The sequence below is a fragment of the Haliotis cracherodii genome, unplaced genomic scaffold (genome assembly GCF_022045235.1).
Source record: "Haliotis cracherodii isolate W230 unplaced genomic scaffold, xgHalCrac1.p SCAF_3, whole genome shotgun sequence".
NCBI lineage: Eukaryota > Metazoa > Mollusca > Gastropoda > Lepetellida > Haliotidae > Haliotis > Haliotis cracherodii.
Genome location: NW_027266286.1, coordinates 54286962 through 54308388, shown reverse-complemented (window position 1 = coordinate 54308388; position 21427 = coordinate 54286962). Strand labels below are relative to the sequence as shown.

General features: G+C 39.7%; 1 protein-coding gene across 1 annotated transcript; it reads right to left on the bottom strand.

The window, feature by feature from the left end:
- Positions 1-11928: 11928 nt before the first annotated feature.
- On the bottom strand, positions 11929-20687 carry LOC139473672 (glycine N-acyltransferase-like). Its single transcript, XM_071256367.1, has 5 exons — positions 20613-20687; positions 14580-14696; positions 13961-14075; positions 13618-13732; positions 11929-12343 (listed from the first exon to the last, which is right to left on the bottom strand). The coding sequence occupies exons 1-5, from the start codon at positions 20685-20687 to the stop codon at positions 11929-11931; spliced, it is 837 nt and encodes a 278-aa protein (XP_071112468.1).
- Between the last annotated feature and the right edge of the window lie 740 nt (positions 20688-21427).

Here is a 21427-nt window from a genome sequence, read left to right as displayed (position 1 = left end):
ACTTTGTCGGTGCTAATTACCTATCTGGCTTCAATTTACCAATTGCTATGTCCATTCTAATTACCCCCGGCCTCGGTTCCCAGTGTCCATTACATATTACTTAACAACTTAAGTACTGGCTTCCATACCATCAGCGCTAATTACTGTCAAGTGTTGGCTTCCATTGTCTATTGCTAATCACCTGTTAGCGCCAATCATCTGCTGGCTTCCCTTGTTAGTTCCTACCCTTTGTTATTTTCCATCTTTTAATTTTATCTTATCTTTTAATTTTATCTTATCTTTTAATTTTGTTGTCCTTACATGTACATATATATCTTCTCTGCCTCATGCCTAACTAACTTCATAATCAACGCAGCCAAATCCGCAATCCCCTTCAAATCATCCAACCCAGGAAAACCCACTGTCCCTTGGTGGAATGAGGAAATAGAGCTAACTAGACTAAAACGCAAATCAGCTTTCAACAGAGCTAAACGAGACCCCTCTCATCTCAAAACAGCTCATGAACTTAACCACCAAGTGCAAAACCTAGTTAAAACTGCTAAAACCAAAAACTGGAAAAAATTCTGTGAGGAGCTAATTCACCACACCGACGCTAGGAAGGTGTGGCGCAAAATTCACGCCATCCGAGGCATCAAACGGCACAAAAAAAGCCCCAATATAAACAACTCAACTAACCCCACCCAAAAGGCCAACAACCTAGCCAAACACTTCTCTAAAGTTAGCTGCAACAGTAACTTCAGTAAGAAATTCCAAGATAAACTAAATAAAGAAACCAAATTCTCCAAAGAAAACAGACAAGACAACCTAGAAATAAATCAACCTTACACCATAGAAGAACTAAATCACGTACTAAACAATAGAAAAAAAGGAACAGCCCCTGGCCTAGACCTCACCTCTTACCGAATAATCAAACACTTACCTACCAAACTACTCCAAACTTTACTTAAACTATACAACCTAGTCTACCTAAACGGACAGGTCCCATCCTCATGGAAGGAAGCTCTAGTAATCCCAATACCTAAACCAAATAAACCAGCAGATCAGGCAAACTCCTATAGGCCCATCTCCTTAACCTCAAATCTCTGCAAAATAATGGAACTTATGACTAAAAATAGGCTACAGCACTACCTAGACCAAAACAACATCATAAATCCTGACCAAAGCGGCTTCACTCCTGGCCGATCAACTCTCGATAACCTTGCCCGACTAGAACAGGATATAAAAACAGGACAGCTAAACAAGCAATACACCATAGGCATATTCCTCGACTTCTCTAAAGCTTTCGATATGGTATGGCACCACGGGCTAATACAAAAACTAAAAAAAATAGGACTAAAAGGTCAAATAATAAACTTCATCCAAGATTTCCTAAACAATCGCAAAATTACCGTGGGTATAGACCATACACTATCGGACCAGTGTCCCCTAGAAAATGGCACTCCCCAGGGCAGCATCCTCAGCCCAACCCTCTTCAATATAATGATAAATGATCTATTCGAGGGATTATCCCCTAAACTAAACACTTCAAAATTTGCGGATGACGGAGCCCTATGGATCCGCACTAAAAGCATTAAAATGGCAGAAAACTTAATCCAAAAATCTCTAAATAAAATACAACAATGGGCAGACAAATGGGGCTTCTCCCTTAACTCAGATAAAACAACAGGAGTAGTATTCAAACATAAAAACATGAAACCTGCCTTCCCAATCCTCCAGCTAAACAACCAAACAATCAAATTCCAAAACAAACAAAATTCTTAGGACTTATTTTCGATCAACACCTCACCTGGGAGGCTCACGTCCAAAACCTAAAAACTAGATGCAGCAAAGACCTTAACACATTAAGATGTCTCACCGGCTCTAACTGGGGAGCCTCCAAAGATACCCTCCTCTCACTATATACAACACTAATTAGATCAAAACTAGACTACGGCTGTGCCATATACAATACCCTAAACAACTCTCTTTCTAAAAAACTTGACTCAATACAATATCAGGCTCTCAAACTAATTACACGCACTCAACATGGCACCTCCTACACCTCACTTCAGGCCCTTACAGGAGAAATGCCACTAAATCTACGCAGGGAACATCTAAGCCTTAACTTCTTGGCCGCGTCCCAAACAAACCCTCTCATCCAAAACCTAATTAACCAAAACATTAGCCCAAGAAACCAAGCTCTAGCTCGCAAACACCCCTTACTCACCCCAATATCCCAAAGAATAACTAACTACCTCAATGAACACCAAACTCAAAATCTTAAACAAAACTGCAAAAAATCAAATATCTTCACCCCTAAACTCAAAATACCCCAAATAGACACAACGCTAGCTAACCAAATAAATACACAAACCGACCCAAACATAGCTAAAACCACCACACTTGCATACATACACGAAAATTGGCCAAATTGGTGTCACATATACACTGACGGATCCTCAGACCCGATCTCCAACCACACAGGCTTCGGAGTCCATACCACACAACCAGTTATATCCACACAATCTTACCGACTCCCTAACAACCAATCTATATTCACGGCCGAACTTATGGGCATGGCCTCAGCCCTGCATAACCAACAATCTAAAAACAACAAAAAAATCCTAATTCTCACTGACTCCCTTAGTGGACTACAAGCCCTCCAAAACAAAAATACCAAAAAACGACCTAAATTAATAAACCAAATACTTAAAAGCTCCAACGACCTAACAAAAGCAGGCAAACAAATAACCTTCTTGTGGATCCCCGCCCACGTAGGAATTTACGGCAATGAAAGCGCCGATAAAGCAGCTAAATTATCTCTCAAAATACCAGAAATAAGCCTAAACCTACCCATCTCAAAATCAGAAATTAAAAGTGTAAACAAACAAAAAATAACCAAAAAATGGCATAATCAATATCAAAACTCAAATAGCCAAATCAAAAAAGTGCTCAGAAAACCACTAGCCAAACCTAAAATCCTACACCCCTCTAAAAAAATTGACAGATTAATTACAAAACTCCAAACAGGACACACCAACCTAAATAACCACCTAAAACAACTTAAAAGACACACCACAGGCAACTGCCCACACTGCAAACAGCCCGAAACCACAGAACACGCACTCATTCACTGCACCCACTATCAAACACACAGAACCACACTACAAACCGCCCTCAATCTAAATAAAGTTCCTACTCTAGATGAAATACTAAACCCTCAAAATAAACTAGAAAATTTCAAGGCCCTAGGCGTATTCCTAATCAAAACAGACCTAATTAAGCGCATCTAAAAATTAATTAATCTACCAATTCAAATTCCAATAAACATACAAACACCCACCTCACCCGGCTCCCTTAGTTCCCTCCTCCACCCACCTCGGCATTTATTCCAAATTTAAAAATTTCAAAAAATCAATATAAGCAACCCCTAAAAGCCCCCTCTTGGGTTGCACACACCACTTTCACCCTTCTCGGAATACACTAAATGGTCCGACCAGGCCCGTGTGCGAAATACGCTGTAGTCGGAAAGCGCACGTTAAATCTTTTATATCAGTCAGTCAGTCACTCATGGCATTCATTCACCTGATGAAGGAGAAAGCATATACTCAGAAACGTTGTGTTCCTCATAATAAAGAAGTTGACATTCATATATTCTCTTCCTTATGTGTATTACTTCTAAATGCCTTTCAAAGACCTGAAGAAGAACATACTTTGGAACAGATTGCAAGGCTACTGTTAACTTCTTTTATGATGGTAAGGTGATAGGAGCTCTTGTATCGGCTTCTGAACCTCCCTGCTGATTCCTTGTAACAATTTCTTATAACAAAATTCTCCTGTGTTGAGATATTTAATAGCATGTCAGTATCGTTTTCCGTATCTGCCATGGAGAGTCTGTGTTGTGGGTGGCTGTGGACAAGCCTCGGTGCTAGATTCCGAAACTGCTGAAACTGAAAGGATGATAAATAATCTGGTATGCTGTTGTAGCATCTGGGATTATATTGAGATTTCATGAATATGTGTGTTTGGTAGTGTGTGCAGTGAATGAGTACGTGTTCTGGTGTTTCTTGTTGTTTGCAGTGTGGGCAGTTTCCTGTTGTGTGTAGATTAGCTATTTTACGGTGATTATTGAGTTTGGTGTGGCCTGTTTGTAGTTTAGTAATTATTCTGTCGATTTGTTTGGATGGGTGTAGTATTTTTGGTTTAATTAGGTTTTTTTTAGTACTTTACTGATTTGGCTATTTGAGTTTTGGTATATATTTTGCCATTTTTTGTTGATTTTTTTGTTTAGTGACACTTTTGATTTCTAATTTTGAGCTGGGTAAGTTTAAGCTTATTTCTGGAAGTTTAAGGGATACTTTTGCTGTTTTATCTGCCTTTTCATTTCCAAAGATTCCTACGTGGGCGGGGATCCAAATGAACTCTATTTGTTTACCTGCCTTAGTTAAGTTGTTTGAGCTATTGAGTATTTGATTTATTAGTTTGGGGTGGTTTTTAGTGTTTTTATTTTTGGGGGCTTGTTGTCCACTGAGGGAATCGGGAGGATTTTTTGGTGGTTTTTTAGATTGCTGATTGTGTAGTGCTGAGGCCATGCCCATTAGTTCGGCCATGAATATGGATTGGTTGGAAGTCGGTAAGATTGTGTCTTTTTGGTTGGTTGTGCGATGTGGACTCCGAAACCTGTGTGTTTTGAGATCGAATCTGAGGATCAGTCTGTGTATGTGTGACACCAATTTGGCCAATTTTCATGTATGTATGCTAGTGTAGTGGTTTTAGCGAGGTTAGGATCGGTCTGTTTATTTAGTGTATTGGGTAGTGTTGTGTCTATTTTTGGTATTTTAAGTTTTGGAGTGAAGATATTGGATGATTTATTGTTTTGTTTAAGATTATTTATTTTGTGTTCATTTAGGTAATTGGTCATTCTTTGGGAAATTGGAGTAAGTAGTGGATGTTTCCGGGCTAGGACTTGGTTTCCTTGGCTAATATTGTTTTTTATTAAGTTTTCGATTAGAGGGTTTGATTGGGACGCGGCCCAGAAATATAGGGTAAGTTGTTCCCTACGTAGTTTAAGTGGCATTTCTCCCTTTAAGGCCTGGAGTGAGGTGGAGGAGGTGCCATGTTGAGTTCGTGTGATTAGTTTAAGGGCCTGATACTGGATTGAGTCTAGTTTTTTAATGAGAGAGTTGTTTAAGGTGTCGTAAATGGCACTGCCATAGTCTAGTTTGGATCTAATTAGTGATATATAGAGTGAAAGCAGGGTGTTTTTAGAGGCCCCCCAGTTGGAGCCGGTTAGGCATCTTAACGTGTTTAGGTCTTTGCTGCATCTGGTTACTGGGTTTTTAATGTGAGCATCCCAGGTGAGATGTTCATCGAAGATTAATCCTAAGAATTTCGTTTGTTTTTGGAATTTGATTGGTTTGTTGTTTACTATTCCTGTGTTTTTTTCTGAGTTTAGGGAGAAGCCCCATTTGTCAGCCCATTTTTGTATTTTATTTAGAGATTTTTGTAGTAAGTTTTGGGCCATTTTAATGCTTTTAGTGTGGATCCAGAGGGCTCCATCATCCGCGAATTTTGATGTGTTACTTTGGGGGATTGTCCCTCGAATAGATCGTTAATCATAATATTGAAGAGTGTTGGGCTTAGGGTGCTGCCCTGGGGAGTGCAATTTTCTAAGGGACATTGATCCGATAGCGTTTGGTCTATGCCCACGGTGATTTTGCGGTTTGTTAGGAAACTTTGGATGTAGTTAATTATTTGACCTTTAAGACCTATTTTTTGTAGTTTTTGTATTAGCCCGTTATGCCAAACCATGTCGAATGCTTTGGAGAAGTCTAGAAAGATGCCTGTAGTATATTGCTTGTTACGTTGGTCTGTTTTAATGTCCTGCTCTAGTCGGGCGAGGTTATCTAAGGTTGAGCGTCCAGGAGTGAAACCGCTTTGGTCTGGATTTATTATGTTGTTTTCTTCTAAGTAGTGTTGTAACCTGTTTTTTGCCATTGATTCCATTACTTTGCATTAGTTAGAAGTTAGGGAGATTGGTCTGTATGAATTTGCCTGGTCAGCTGGTTTATTGGGTTTGCGGATTGGTATGACCAGGGCTTGTTTCCAAGGTGGTTGGACCTGTCCGTTTAGATATATGAGGTTATAGAGTTTTAGAAGAGTTTGGAGTAGTTTGGGTGGTAGTTGTTTAATTATCTAGTATGAAGTAAGGTCTAAGCCTGGGGCTGTGCCCTTTTTCCTATTTTATAGGACGTGGAGTAGTTCTTCCATTGTGAAATGGAGATTAATTTCTAGGTTATTATCTTTTGGCTCTTTGGTAGATTTGGTTTCTGATTTTAGTTGTTCCTGGAATTTTTGGTTGAAGTTGCTATTGCTACTGACGGCCGAGAAGTGATTTGCTAGGTTATTAACTTTTTCAGTGGGGTTTGTTGAATTGTATAAGTTAGGAGTTTTTTTTATGACGTTTAATGCCCCTAATGGCGTGGATTTTGCGCCAAAATGTTCTGGCGTCTGTATGATGGTTAATTTCTTCGCAAAAAAAATTCCAGTCTCTAGTTTTAGCTGTTTTAACTAAGCTTTGTACTTTGTGATTTAGTTCATGTGCTATCTTTAGGTGTTTGAAGTCACGTTTGGCTTTATTGAATGCGGATTTGCATTTACGTCTAGTTTGTTCTATCTCCTCGTTCCACCAAGGAACTGAGGGTTTGCCTATGTTGGTTGTTTTGAAAGGAATGGAGTTTTTAGCTGCGTTTATTATATAGTCAATGAGGTTTTTACAGTAGATTTCGGGGTCGTTACTTTCTAGGTCAGCTATGTTAGCCTGGTTGCAAATTTCCTGAAATTTGTCCCAGTCGGCTCTGTTGTAGTGGAATTTAGGTTCCTGGTTTTAGGTTGGTGTTGGGATGTTAACGTCTCCTATAGTTATATTTATGGGGAAGTGGTCACTACCTAGTGGTCCCCCTTGTACTTCCCATCGAATACTTTGGGCTCAATCAGGGGTGCATATGGTTAACTCGATAGCCGACATTTTGTGGTGTATTTTGTCGTATCTAGTAGGTTGGTTGTTATTTAGTAGTATTAGGTCATTTTGTTCTATCCATTCTGAGATGAGTTTTCCGTGTTTATCTATTTTATCTTCTATACCCCAGGTAGGGTGGTGGGCATTTAAGTCTCCTAGGAAGATTGTAGATTTATTGCCTATTTGTAGGAGGGTGTTTAAATCCTCAGGTTTGACCTGTTTTTCTACCCAGTGGTATATATTTATGATATTAATTTTTTGGTTGTTATTTGTTATTTGGATACCCTATTTGGATACCCTGTTATTTGGATACCCTTTGGATATGTTTATTTTTAGTTCTTTGTAGCTTAAGTCTTCCCTGACATATATGATAAGGCCGCCTCCGGCTCTACCAGGGTTTGTTTTGGATCGGTCTGTTCTTATTGAGTTATAGTCTGGTAGGGTGAATTTAGATCTAGTATTCCTGTATACAGACTTTGTGTGGACCTTTGTCTCTTACTTACTTACTTACTTTGGAGATTTAACGTGCGCTTTCCGACTGATGCGTATTTCGCACACGGGCCCGGCCAGGCCATTTAATGTGTTACAGAAAGGGGCGAGGGTGGTCTGTGCAACCCAAGAGGGGGCCTTAGGGGTTGCTTATATAGAATTTGGGAATTTTGAGATTTGGAATAGATGCCGATGGGGTTGGGGTGGAGAACTAAGGGAGCTGGGTATGGTGGATGATTGTTTGTTTATGTGATTTTGATTTGGTAGGTTATTATGTTTTTAGATGCGTTTTATTAGTTCCGTTTTGATTAAGAATACGCCTAAGGCCTTGAAGTTTTCTAGTTTATTTTGTGGGTTTAGTATTGCTTCTAGAGTGAGAGCCTTGTTTAGATTGAGGGTGGTTTGTAATGCGGTTCGATGTGTTAGGTAGTGTGTGCAGTGGATGAGTGCGTGTTCTGGGGTTTCTGGTTGTTTGCAGTGTGGGCAGTTACCTGTAGTGTGTTTTTTTATTTTTTTTAGGTGGTTATTTAGGTTGGTGTGTCCTGTTTGGAGTTTAGTGATTACTCTCTCGATTTTTTTTGATGATGGAGAATTTTTGGTTTGGTTAGTGGTTTGCTGAGCACTCTTTTGATTTGGCTATTTGAGTTTAGATATAGGTTATGCCATTTTTTTGTGATTTTTTGTTTGTTTACACTTTTAATTTCTGATTTTGAGATGGGTAAGTTTAAGCTTATTTCTGGGATTTTGAGGGATAGTTTAGCTGCTTTATCGGCGTTTTCATTACCGTATATTCCTACGTGGGCGGGTATCCACAAGAAGGTTATTTGTTTGCCTGCCTTAGTTAGGTCGTTGGAGCTTTTAAGTATTTGATTTATTAATTTAGGTCGGTTTTTGGTATTTTTGTTTTGTAGGGCTTGTAGTCCACTTAGGGAGTCAGTAAGTATTAGGATTTTTTGGTGGTTTTTGGATTCTTGATTGTGGAGGGCTGAGGCCATGCCCATTAGTTCTGCCGTGAATATTGATTGGTTATTTGGGAGTCGGAAGGATTGTGTGGTTTTAGTTGGTTGTGTGGTATGGACCTTTGTCTCGTTTGAATTTAGCTTTTAATTCCTGGCCGTGGGAGGCTAATCCGTTGGCGTTCCACTGAAATATATTTAGTCCTTCCATTTTGGGGGGTGAGAGGTTATTAGTTTGTTTTGAGTTTTAGGTTGTGTTTAATTGGTAGCTTCCATGAGTTGGGAGAGAAATAACTCAAAGGAGAGAGTTGTGAGTTTTAGTTTTTGCGCTACTGAGTGAAAAGCTTTAGTACTAGCATTTGGTGAGTATTGCTTATGCATGTAGGCTAAGAGTAATGTGAGGTTATTAAGAGTTTTAGTGCTAGTTAATTGAGGATTTTTGTGCCTGAAGTTTTTGTTTGTTTTAGTGGCTGAGAAAGTGATTTCATGTATTTCCTCGGTGGAAGAATACTCGTCTTCGTCGTTTAGGTTGTTTTTTGTTGTTTGAGTTTCCATTGGGGAGGCTTGTGGGGGTGTTTGTGGTGTGGGGGGTTGAGTTTGTGCTTGCGTGTTGGGTGTAGCTGTGCTTTCCTCAGTGTTTGAGTTTTTTTGTTGTGCTTGCTTGTGGGGAAGTGTTGTTGCCTTGGGGGCTGTTGAATGTCTGGCTGAGGGTCATTGTGTGTCTTTGGTTTTGCTGTTTGCTTTGCATGCGGGTGTTGATGTTATGGGGGAGCTGGTAGGTAGCTGTGTGAGGTGATGTGTGGATGTGGTTGGTGCGGTTTCTATGTGGTTGCCCCAGAGGGAATCCGGGAGTTTGTGTGTGGTGTTTGAGTGTGGTGTGGGGAGGAGAGGTTTGGATGTAGGTGGTGCATATTTTCTTGTTTGGATTTTGGCCGAATCTATGTTTATGTGTTTGTTGGCCTGTTGTGTTAGGGCATGTCTGTGCGGACACTGGTTTGAGAGTGATGTATGTTTTATGCATTTGCAATGGATGCACCAGGCAGAGCATGTGCCTGGGCAATCGGTTTGGGCGCATTTTTTACTTTTAGTTTTTTAAATGTACATTGGGTGGCCGTGTGGTTATATCTAAGGCAGTTAGAACATTGTTTGACCTGTTTGATGTATGGTTTAACTTCTAGTTTAGTGTGGGCACCGAAAGAGATGTGTTTAGGGGCTTCAGGAAATTTAGCAGGTTTTTTTAAGTTTACAATAACGATTAAGGTAGGGACCGTTTTGCTGATTCTGTTTGAAGTTATCCTGCGGGTGCTGGTTATTTGGGGTTGAGGGTATTGGTTTGTGTTTCCTTCTTGGGTGTAGAGTTCTAGGTCTTCGGCTGTTTCTCTAGGGTTTACTCTTATTACCCCTCGAGTGAACTGCTGCCAATTTGGAATTTGTTTTGTTACGAATGCCATGAGGCAGAGAAGATATATATGTACATGTAAGGACAACAAAAATTCAAAAGATAACAAAAGATGGAAAATAACAAAGGGTAGGAACTAACAAGGGAAGACAGCAGATGATTAGCGCGGATAGGTGATTAGCAATAGACAATGGAAGCCAACACTTGACAGTAATTAGCGCTGATGGTACTTAAGTTGTTAAGTAATATGTAATGGACACTGGGAACCGGGAGGCCGGGGGTAATAAGAGTGGACATAGCAATTGGTAAATTGAAGCCAGATAGGTAATTAGCACCGACAAAGTTCAAAGCACTAGGCAGATAGGTTCCCTGGTCACGGCTCATGGCTGGCTGGTGTCTCCTGATGTCAATGGCCCGCTTGTAGTTTCCTTTGTCGCCATGTGTTGTTGTTGGTAGACAGAACTTTGGTGGCTTCCCACATGACGTTATGGTTTTGGTTCTTCAGGATGTGTTCGCAAATGGCGGATTTCCGGTCGAGTTTGTTAAAAGAGGTCCGATGTTCTTTAAGTCTGGTGTTGAGGGGTCCTGAGGGTTTTTCCAATGTACTGGTGGCCAAAGTTGCAAGGGATCTAGTATGTACATGCATTGACACCAGGAGACACCAGCCAGCCACTTATCTGTAGCGACCCCAGTTCTAACCATGCCTTAAATTTGTATTTGTATACTGTTACTTTTTCTGTTACCATATTAGAACTGTGGTGGAACTGTGGACTCTGTTCTCAAAGTGAATTTAAATCGAGAAGGTTCCACTAATCCTTTGTTGAATGGGTAATGTATTTCACAATTTAATAGATGATGGTATATACGAGGATTCAGGCTTATGGCAATGTAACACAATGATACTTATCAGGCATTTGTTTAATGTTGTCTTTTTTCGAATACAGTTTAACTCAATATATTTCCGATGGAGTTCGAGTCGACAACGTTTCCTCAAATGTTTGTACTGTTTACCTACATATCTTACGATATGCAAATCTGATTGGGTCAATTATACTCCCCTGACAATTAAATGTTTAAGCATGCTTCCTTAAAACAGATGAACGTTTGCCCAACTATTGTACTGTTTACCTACATTACTTACAATATGCAAATCTGATTGGGTCAATTATACTCCCCTGATTATTAAATGTTTAAGCATGCTTCCTTAAAACAGATGAACGTTTGCCCAACTACTGTACTGTTTACCTACATGCCTCATGATATGCGAAATCGGTTTAGGCCAAGGACCTGATTATGTTTAAATGTTCAAACATTCTTCCTTAAAACCTTTAAAAACATCCTTTTTGAAACAATTGGCCCTTACCTCTACATTTTGTATTTTATAAAAGGCCAAAACATACAAGTGTTGAAATGAACACAGTCATCCCCATTAATATGGATATATCTGATATTTTTTTTAGCATTTTATGCAGGATTCAATTGCCAATTTCTTAAAATATATACATATTTGTTGTGCCGGAATGTTGGGTGAGTATGGGAGCGTTGATGCCACGCCCTCCTCCCCCTGTTTTATTATCATACACTTAGTGGGTGTTTAAGTCATTGTCATCATGTCGAATGATGAAAGGGGGGCACGGGTGGCCCAGTCGTCTAAGGCGCCGCGATTCGCTGTGCAGAGTTGCGTCCCTTGGGCACGCCAGAAACCTATGATTGTGGGTTCGAATCCCGGTTCGCCCCGATTATGTTTCTAGGTTTGTCAGCACCATACCCGTGCTCGTGGGTTTCACCGAAGTGGTAAACGTCTGAGACCTGCATCGCTTCGGGCTTTCCTCCCACATTAAGCTGACACGCCGTGATATAACTGGAATACTGTTAAAAGCGGCGTTAAACCCAACTCACTCACTCACTCACTCGAATGATGAAAGGGGCTTGTTGTAGGACTGTAGAGGTCCTTAACAACAAACGTCAAATGTATCATTATTGTTAAAGTATCGCAGTAGTGTGGTAACTATCGTGATATTTATTGCAACTATTGTAGTTTTAAAACTGACCCTGATAGTCATCCCACGTAATCATATCCTCATTTTCTACTCCGACGCTGGTGTGTTTATCCACCAACTAGTATCCTCAGGCAGGTTAGTCTCAAAGCCAATTTGTTTGTTAAGCGCAATTGATGCCTTATTTGTTTCATGAACATGAATATGAACCTCTTCCATCGTCTGTAGATGCAAACCGGCCAAGTGGGACATGATCATCTTGGCATATCCCTTCCCTCGGTGTGCCTCCAGAATATGTAAGACACCTTGGTACCCGTAATGGTATGTCAGGGCGTACCCAACCAGGGAGCCTTCCCTGTTGTACAGGCAACACGAAGGTAGTTTCCTGATGAGTTCCTTTATGTATAGCTCAGAGTGTGTCCCTCCATTGTAAGACCACATAGAGTTGACTAGATGGGCTTGCTCAGGAATAAGACTTCCTATCTTGAATCCGTTTGGAATAGGCCTGCAACATAAAACAAGAAACGAAATTCAGTTTACAAATTACCCACCGGAATTGTAAAGAAATAGCCATTATCTCTATTACAAAGCATTCCACGTAAATAATATGGAAAATTATGGCATGGTCATCAACATATCATATAGATAATCTTCTGGTAATGTAGCATTTCAAAACTTTATTCCATTATTATTGCAGACATACCTCCACTCCCAGAAAACCAACCTAATAATTCATTGTGAAAATGTTGACATCCTCAAAGACATTCTTTTCGAAATGAAACCATACAAATCTAGTACCGCTTAATAAAACCAACTCAAAACACAAACAGGGTTCTGGAGCAACACCAACTCACTGGACACGCTTCTTGTTTAGCTGGCACGATATTACTTGCATTTCGAAGTCGTCTCGTTTAAAACTAAGCTCATGAGCAAGCAGTCTCAGTTCACCAGGAAATCCCTCACTTTAGTGAATAGGGGTGGCAAAAGCAAGGCGGTGGTATCTCGTCACCATATCCGATTCTCGAGGATCACTTAATTGGCCCAAACGCACTTTAATGTCGAATCAAAGCTCAGATTTGGAATCCTTTAGGTCAAAACCCTATAAAAAGAGCCTTCATTCATGATCCTATGACTTTTGGTTATGAAGTATGACTGCCGGTGTTCCGGTATAAACTCTCCCCCGTAGACATTCTCCCCCCGGAGATTTTATACCGGTACAGATTCTCCCCCGGAGAATCTGTTCTGAAATAATATCTCCCCCGGGCGGATATATTTCGCGCCCCCCTCAATATAAAGTCTCCCCCCTGATTATTCGGTTGGCGTTTATATATACATATAACTTTACAACAATGTACGATAACGACCTCCATCCTCCCCCACACCCATACTTTAATGACGATTGTACGATAAACCCTATACCAACCCTGACCCTGAATATATTTCGCGACACCGGCCATCTTGGATTTTGCTAATATGGCGGCCCCAATGATCACCGGATTTGGCGCCCTCCAAAAATGAATTTAGTATGTTCTGGTCTACACCTGTGCCAAATTTGATGCTTGTAGACACATCTGCACGATAAGGGGCTAGACTATAACGAAAGTGACACCGATTATGTTTGGGGAAAGAAATGACGATGGAGCTGTGATAAAATGTTTAAACTTAACGCTGAAAAGTTGATTTTGTGTGATTGAAAAACTACACATTTTTTTACGATATGAACTGGTGGCTTGAGGATAATCATCGTAATGTATCATCTAAACATGCTTCTTATCTTACCTGATTTTCAGCGTCTTTTCCGTGACTTTCATGTCAAAGAACTTATCCAAGTGATATGGCCTGTGGTGCTTCTGCATGACACTGAGAACCGATGGCAACTCGTTAGGATATATACCTGTGGAATATATTAACTGAACAAGTCATTTACAAAAACGCGACACTTGATGACAACTTAAAAGTTTTGTCAAAGTTTGTATACACACAGGGGATTATCTTCGACTTGTGTTACCCTTGGTTTTTCTTCAACATTATAATGGCAGACCATGTCATAACACAAATATTGTTTAAAGAGGTATAAATCTAAACTCACTCACTCACTCGCTTCCATTCAATCTGATCTCACCTGCAAACCCAATTCTTGCTGACCAGTCTATGATTTCAGGCAGTTGAACCAGGGACTCCAGAGCGTCACAGTCTGTGGCATGGACAATGGTTTCCAAAATCAGGTGGTTTCGGTACTGAAAAAATATACATCTTATAACGATATATTTTAACTTAATTAATTAATTAACACACAAGATACTAACATTTCACTTTTTGTGTTATTTCGTGGATAGAGGGGCAGTGAGGGATATATATTATTTGACGCCACACTCCGCTAAATATTCGTTTCAGGACCAGTCACATAAGTGACATGAACAAAAAACACGTTGACCCCCAATCAGCCAAAATCCAGAGTGATTGAGTGAATAAATGTTGCTTTAAGCCGCATCAGCAATATTCCAGCTATTCGCGGCTACCCAGAGTGAGACCACCAATTAATTATATGAAGAACATGTTGGGAAACAGCAATCTCTTCAGTCATATTTCCCTTGTGTTTATTCAATTGATTGTTGCAGTTAGTCCAATAATTAGATAATTAGATTAATTAGAGTTATTTAGATCCAGTGTTTGTTGGCGTCTTTGTTGATCTCAGTGTGATTTTCTCAAGAAAGGATTTAACAGTCTGTAGCATTTTCTACCTTGGCTGTAGGAGGATTGACACGCACTACCAGGGCACTGTAATCTGGCCAGCGGTCCACTATAAAGTCATAGTCAGTTATCACTGATTGGAGTTTGGAAATTATTTCACCTCGAATCTGTTGAATGGAGAAAATGGATAAGAGTTATTTTATCAACAAAATATGCATGTATGTCAAGGCAGAGAGAGAAAGTTGTGATGTCTATACATGTATGTTCATAATGTTGACAAAACAGACTATGGAGAACCTTTGACTTGGATCTCTTTAATACCGACAATACGTAAGCAAAAAAAACAAGGGCAGGTAGAAATGTCTATAATTCTTACGAATCCTCTACCTCTATTACGTCATTGTCATAAATCACACTAAAACTAAACCTTCAGATTTTCAACAGAAGTCCTCTTCACTGTCAACAATATATAACCAGTTGTACCCACAATAGCACTTCCGGACTACAACTCGTCCGAGTGCAAAGTCGGGAAAATCCTCACTTCTCTCCCGTGTGTGCTGAAGTAAACATCTCTGTAGCTGCCCAACTCTAGCACTTGGATATGTGTCCACACTATTCTCATCGTCTCAGTTCAATTAGTCCATTATTTAGTATTAATTCTACAAGTAGTTATTGATTACACTTGAGAAGAGAAGGTGTTTGGTGTGTTGTGATATCAATAATGGCGCCTTCTTCCGTGTGTCAGAAGTGTGTCCATTTTATGGTTTCTGTGGGTCCTCATACTTCATGTTGGTAGAGCAGTAACGATACTTGCACAGAAGATCATACACGAGCTCTACACTGCCCTCTCCAAGAAGGCCTTCTCCTAATTATCTGACTCTATCAGCAAAGCCAGGAGAAAAGAAGCGGCTAAAAAGAAGTGGACGCCATCATGTCGATACTAGGCATGTCACCGCCTACTCCCAAGAACGGGTGGCCCAGTCGTCTAAGGCGCCGCGATTCGCTGTGCAGAGTTGCGTCCCTTGGGTACGCCAGAAACCTATGATTGTGGGTTCGAATCCCGGTTCGCCCCGATTATGTTTCTAGGTTTGTCAGCACCATACCCGTGCTCGTGGGTTTCACCGAAGTGGTAAACGTCTGAGACCTGCATCACTTCGGGCTTTCCTCCCACATTAAGCTGACACGCCGCGATATAACTGGAATATTGTTATAAGCGGCGTTAAACCCAACTCACTCACTCACTACTCCCAAGACACGACAACATCAAGATCTAGCTCAAGACCTGATCGACATGTTGGAGCACTTATTCGCCCAACAAAAATATTCCATGGAGTAGATTCTTGAATCCCGTTTGTCAGTTTTATCAATGTAGATGAAAAGCTGAAACGATCTTCAACAGATCTGGCACAGAAGAATCCCTCTCGCCAATCATCATCTGCACCTAGTGCTACGCACGAACTTGACATCGTAAATGTTAAGAAGACACACCTCTTGAAAAATGGACGCACGTTTATTTTGAAGCCATGTCTCAACTCGTTTGACCCGCAAGGTAAGATTTCATGGGATATTCTGTCGCATGAAGGGTTTTAAGAAGGACAGTATTTGAGGCCTCTAAAAATGATGACAAACCCGGATTATCTGTTGAAGATCGCGAATTTCCTCAAATCATGGACAAGGAAATATATGGAGGCAGAAGTAGCACCACTTCCATTCAAGTCCCCCTTCCTAACAACAAACCTCAAGCTATCATTCATTTTATTTCCAATACATATAGGCCACAGGACTTTGTGTACAAAAGGTGAGTACAGACAGGTTTTAAGCTTTCAGTTTCGCATTTCCTACTTCATTTGCATAACGTAGATATTTTGCTAGATTTGTTATAATATGTGTATCTGGTGATGACAGAAGCATATTAAATTTATAAACGTTAGTATGACAATAGAACTTAGCTTTGAGATATAGTTGCCGTAACTTGACATACGATGGACAAATAAGCAGGAAGTGGTACTCGCTTTCAACACAGTCTAATTTACAAAGTTTGCATTTACTTAAATTTCTTGGGATTTTATAATGACGTCCATTCTCAATTTCCAAAGTATGACAACTCAGTCTGAATTTCGTGAGGGTTGTTCTCATATTTTGCGAATTTAAGAATGACAAATAAGGTTCACATTTAACATAAGTTTTAAAACAAGCATAATATGACATTTTTGAACTTGCAAGAAGTTCGCTATGCCAGATCTGCTGACATTGTCTTTCAAACGTTGTTTAAACATATTAAGAAAAACCTTTCGGTTTCCATATATTTGGAACCTCCATACATCTCCGAACCCAAGTTTACAAAGACAATTCCTTAATTTAGTTACCCAATTGACACGACCATGTTCGTCATACAGGTACAACATACAGGCCAGTGCTTCTGTATGGTGCCGAGGTATGGGGGGTTGAAAATGTTGAAAAATTGGAAACTGTGCAGTTACATGCTTGTAAACGGTTTGGGGGTTTAAAATTATCCGCATCAAACAATGCTGTATTGGGCAAGTGTGACAGATACTCGTATGTTGTACCTGCATGACGAACATGGTCGTGTTAATTGGGTAACTAAATTAAGGAATTGTCTTTGTAAACTTGGGTTCGGAGATGTATGGAGGTTCCAAATATATGGAAACCGAAAGGTTTTTCTTAATATGTTTAAACAACGTTTGAAAGACACTTTTCAGCAGATCTGGCATAGCGAACTTCTTGCAAGTTCAAAAATGTCATATTATGCTTGTTTTAAAACTTATGTTAAATGTGAACCTTATATGTCATTCTTAAATTCGCAAAATATGAGAACAACCCTCACGAAATTCAGACTGAGTTGTCATACTTTGGAAATTGAGAATGGACGTCATTATAAAATCCCAAGAAATGCAAACTTTGTAAATTAGACTGTGTTGAAAGCGAGTACCACTTCCTGCTTATTTGTCCATCGTATGTCAAGTTACGGCAACTATATCTCAAAGCAAAGTTTTATTGTCGTACTAACGTTCATAAATTTAATATACCTCTGTCATCACCAGATACACATATTATAACAAATCTAGCAAAATATCTACATTATGCAAATGAAGTAGGAAATGCGAAACTGAAAGCTTAAAACCTGTCTGTACTCACCTTTTGTACACAAAGTCCTGTGGCCTATATGTATTGGAAATAAAATGAATGATAGCTTGAGGTTTGTTGTTAGAAGGGGGACTTGAATGGAAGTGGTGCTACTTCTGCCTCCATATATTTCCTTGTCCATGATTTGAAGAAATTCGCGATCTTCAACAGATAATCCGGGTTTCTCATCATTTTTAGAGACCTCAAATACTTTCATAAAAATCGAACATTTGCACATGCGGTTAAGAACTTGTCAGAGAAACAACTGAACTGAAATAGAGGTCTTGAATATTAACAGAAATCGACGAATATTTTTAATAAATGCCATTCTGTACCATCGATGGTAGGAATTACACTTTATGCAATGCTTTCAATTCCAAGTGTGATATGCTACCATAATTTGAATGAATCTAAATGTGACCGTGAAACAAATGTGTTGAAATCCTTAAACTCGTCATACGTATATGAATTTATCTTCACACGTAGCGCTTTATGTGTTAATATAATGTTTTCTAAAACTCTAAACGGAGAAACTGAGTATTCATGGTGTTTATTATACAGAATTTCTAACATAGAGAAACTCACAGTTACCCAGTCCCCTGAAATCCGTCAAACATCTTGTCGGAATGCAGATACACAAAGGCCTTTCTCAGCGGAAAGCATGGTACTCGCTGCATACCCCAAGGGAGCTAAAACATACTTGCCACTAACGAGGAGAAACAATAAAGCGCTACTAAAATATCTTATTTACACACTGATACTGACTACCGTTACATTTAACATTCATATATTTCTTATGTTGAAATCAGGTATGGCGCATGTAGAAGAAACAAATTATCCAGAAGAATGAATTAAGCATTGAGAAACCTGACGCGCACTTCTGATGTTTAATCCGTAATCTGTGGGTTGGTTGACTTCACATCCATTGATATTGCACTGACCCTCTAATCTGTTCAGTCATATCTGACTGCAGTTAGACATTCATATCAATGACCACATCTAAATTAATACCCAAATCGTTGATTAAATAATTACCCCAAAGAAGAGAAAACGCCAAATGAGAACCGCTGCTTTATACCAGACACCCTCGTCAGACCACACCCTTTATAGATAGGGACAGAGGTTTGTATACCACTACTTTCACCTTAAAGCAATACACTGATGACCTGGAAAATGACGACAACCACAGGTGATAGGGTTATGCTATGGGATAATGACGACACAAAGCTGTTACATAAGTACTTGTGGCATATATTTCATTGGGATCCTTGAAAAAAGGTCATAGGGTCATGTGTGTGTGTGTGTGTGGAGGGGATATGAAGGTTGGTATGGTCAGAAGAAAGGATATGGAGTGTGTGTAGATGCAGGAATTTGGGTATGGGTGTATTTGTGGGTGAGGTTGAGTGTGTGTGTGTGTGTGTGTGTGTGTGTGTGTGTGTGTGTGTGTGTGTGTGTGTGTGTGTGTGTGTGTGTGTGTGTGTGTGTGTGTGTGTGTGTGTGTGTGTGTGTGTGTGTTACCTTCATAAGATATCAAGCGGGGAGTGGGCCATTACAAGTAACAATAATATTAATGTAGTTTTTGGCTTCGTTAGATGTTTTCCATGATTATTGTGCAGAATGGAAGTGTGTGTGTGCGTGCGTGTGTGTGTGTGTGTGTGTGTGTGTGTGTGTGTGTGTTTGTGTGTGTGTGTGTGTGTGTGTGTGTGCGTGTAAGTCTCGAGTGAGGGGGTGGGGGATATCTGAATGTGCTTGGGTGTCTGTTTAGTATGTGCGGGAGAATATTAGAATGATTGATTGTGTGCGTGCGTGCGTGCGTGCGTATGTATGTATGTATGTGTGTATGCATGCATACATTATGTGATTGTGTTAGAATATATGTGTATATGTAGATACTAAGAATGTGCATGATTACTTTTTATATCTAATTGTATTTTAATATTTGTAATGTCTTAAGGTGTCATTTCGGCCCTCTGAGGCCTGGTGTTTGTATTTTAAGTATGTGCTAAATGTTGCATTACATTGTAACACATGACACTGTAATAAACTTTATTCTTATTATTATTATTATTATTATTATTATTATGTATAGGGAACATGTTAAAGTTTTACATCGCATCAGCAATCTTACAGTTTATAGCGACGACATTGTGTAATATGTTTCAGTATTGTTAAAAATGAGTTTTAATCTTATAAACTATTGTTGTATCTTATATTGCACCACATAGGTTTCAACAGAATATTATCACATCAGTAAGCATAATATCTTGTTATGTACCGCCTTTGTTCAGGCTTGCTGACTTGGTTGATGCATGTCAGCGTATCCCAATTGCGTGGTCCATAATGCTAATCACTGGATTGTCTGGTCTAGACTCGATTATTTGCAGACCGCCGTCATATAGCTGGAACATTGCTGAGTGCGGCGTTAAACAACAAACCAGCCAACCAATAACAATATCAATTCAAAGACATAAATATATAAATATCAATGTGAACCCACATGACTTGTGACCATAAGTTTATCCATATATACTTGTACATCAATAGGCCCGTGAAGATTCCGGGGTAGTATAGGTCTTCAGCAACCCATACTTGCCGTAAAAAGGAGACTATGCTTGTCGTAAAAGGCGACTAACGGGATCGGGTGGTCAGGCTCGCTGACTTGGTTGATACATGTCATCGATCCTAATTGCGTGGATCGATGCTCATGATATTAAGCACTGGATTGTCTGGTCCAGACTCGATTATTTACAGACAGCCGTCATGTAGCTGGAATATTGCTGACGGCGTTAATCAACAAACCGACCAAACCAAAGTGGAAAAACATCCGCGGATCTGTACTCTGTCGACCACAACATGTTTTGAACGAGACATCAACGTAGCAATAAATAAACTAATCATTGAAGACACGTTTACGATAATGTAACACATGATTTACTCACATGATTTGCCTTCCGAATGTTTTGTAGAGTTGATAATAGCCGAGGAAGCTGTTGCCTTCCCAGGACGACAGCCATGGTATGTATGTTCAAGTAGGCCTATCAGATGAAACAATATTCAACTATCTATTATATTCATACATATTCATGCGTAATTGTGACATGAATTGAATGCTAGTTTCATGACGGTTTTTGTGGTAAGAGGACACGTAATATTATCTGACAAAATATAGGCTATTTTCTGTACATCACGCAGTTTGATAAAATATGTGTTTAACACAAGACACGTGTTTGAGAGACTACGTCGTTCACGCATTGCATGACTCTGTACAGCATTAATACACGGCATTTTATTTATTCCCCACATACAAGATTCATATTCTAAAATAGACCACACCATCGAGTCATATAACGTTGTAAATGTACGGTATTGCATATCACCTAATATAAGATCGATAAATCGCAAAGAACAATGAAGAACGAAGCGTGGTTTATTTCACGATAATACATGGTTCTATCATGACGTTTTTTCAGGAGATTCGAACTTGAGCTCGCAACTTGATGAGAGGAGAGTGTCTAGTGAGTTGTTTCCCATAGATGGAGCCAGGCAAAGCAGATAAGCGCGATGGCAGAACTATCGTACCAAAACCGGGAGAGATTTGACATTCGGTGCAGGAGAAAAGGTACAGGTAATTGACGTGAGGATTGTGAGAATATGCGGGAAATACCCATCTGTGCATAAAATGGACTTGTCCGACGTTGCCGAGGTCGGATTAATATGGAATATCCGTTGATTTTGATAATAAAATATAAGACAT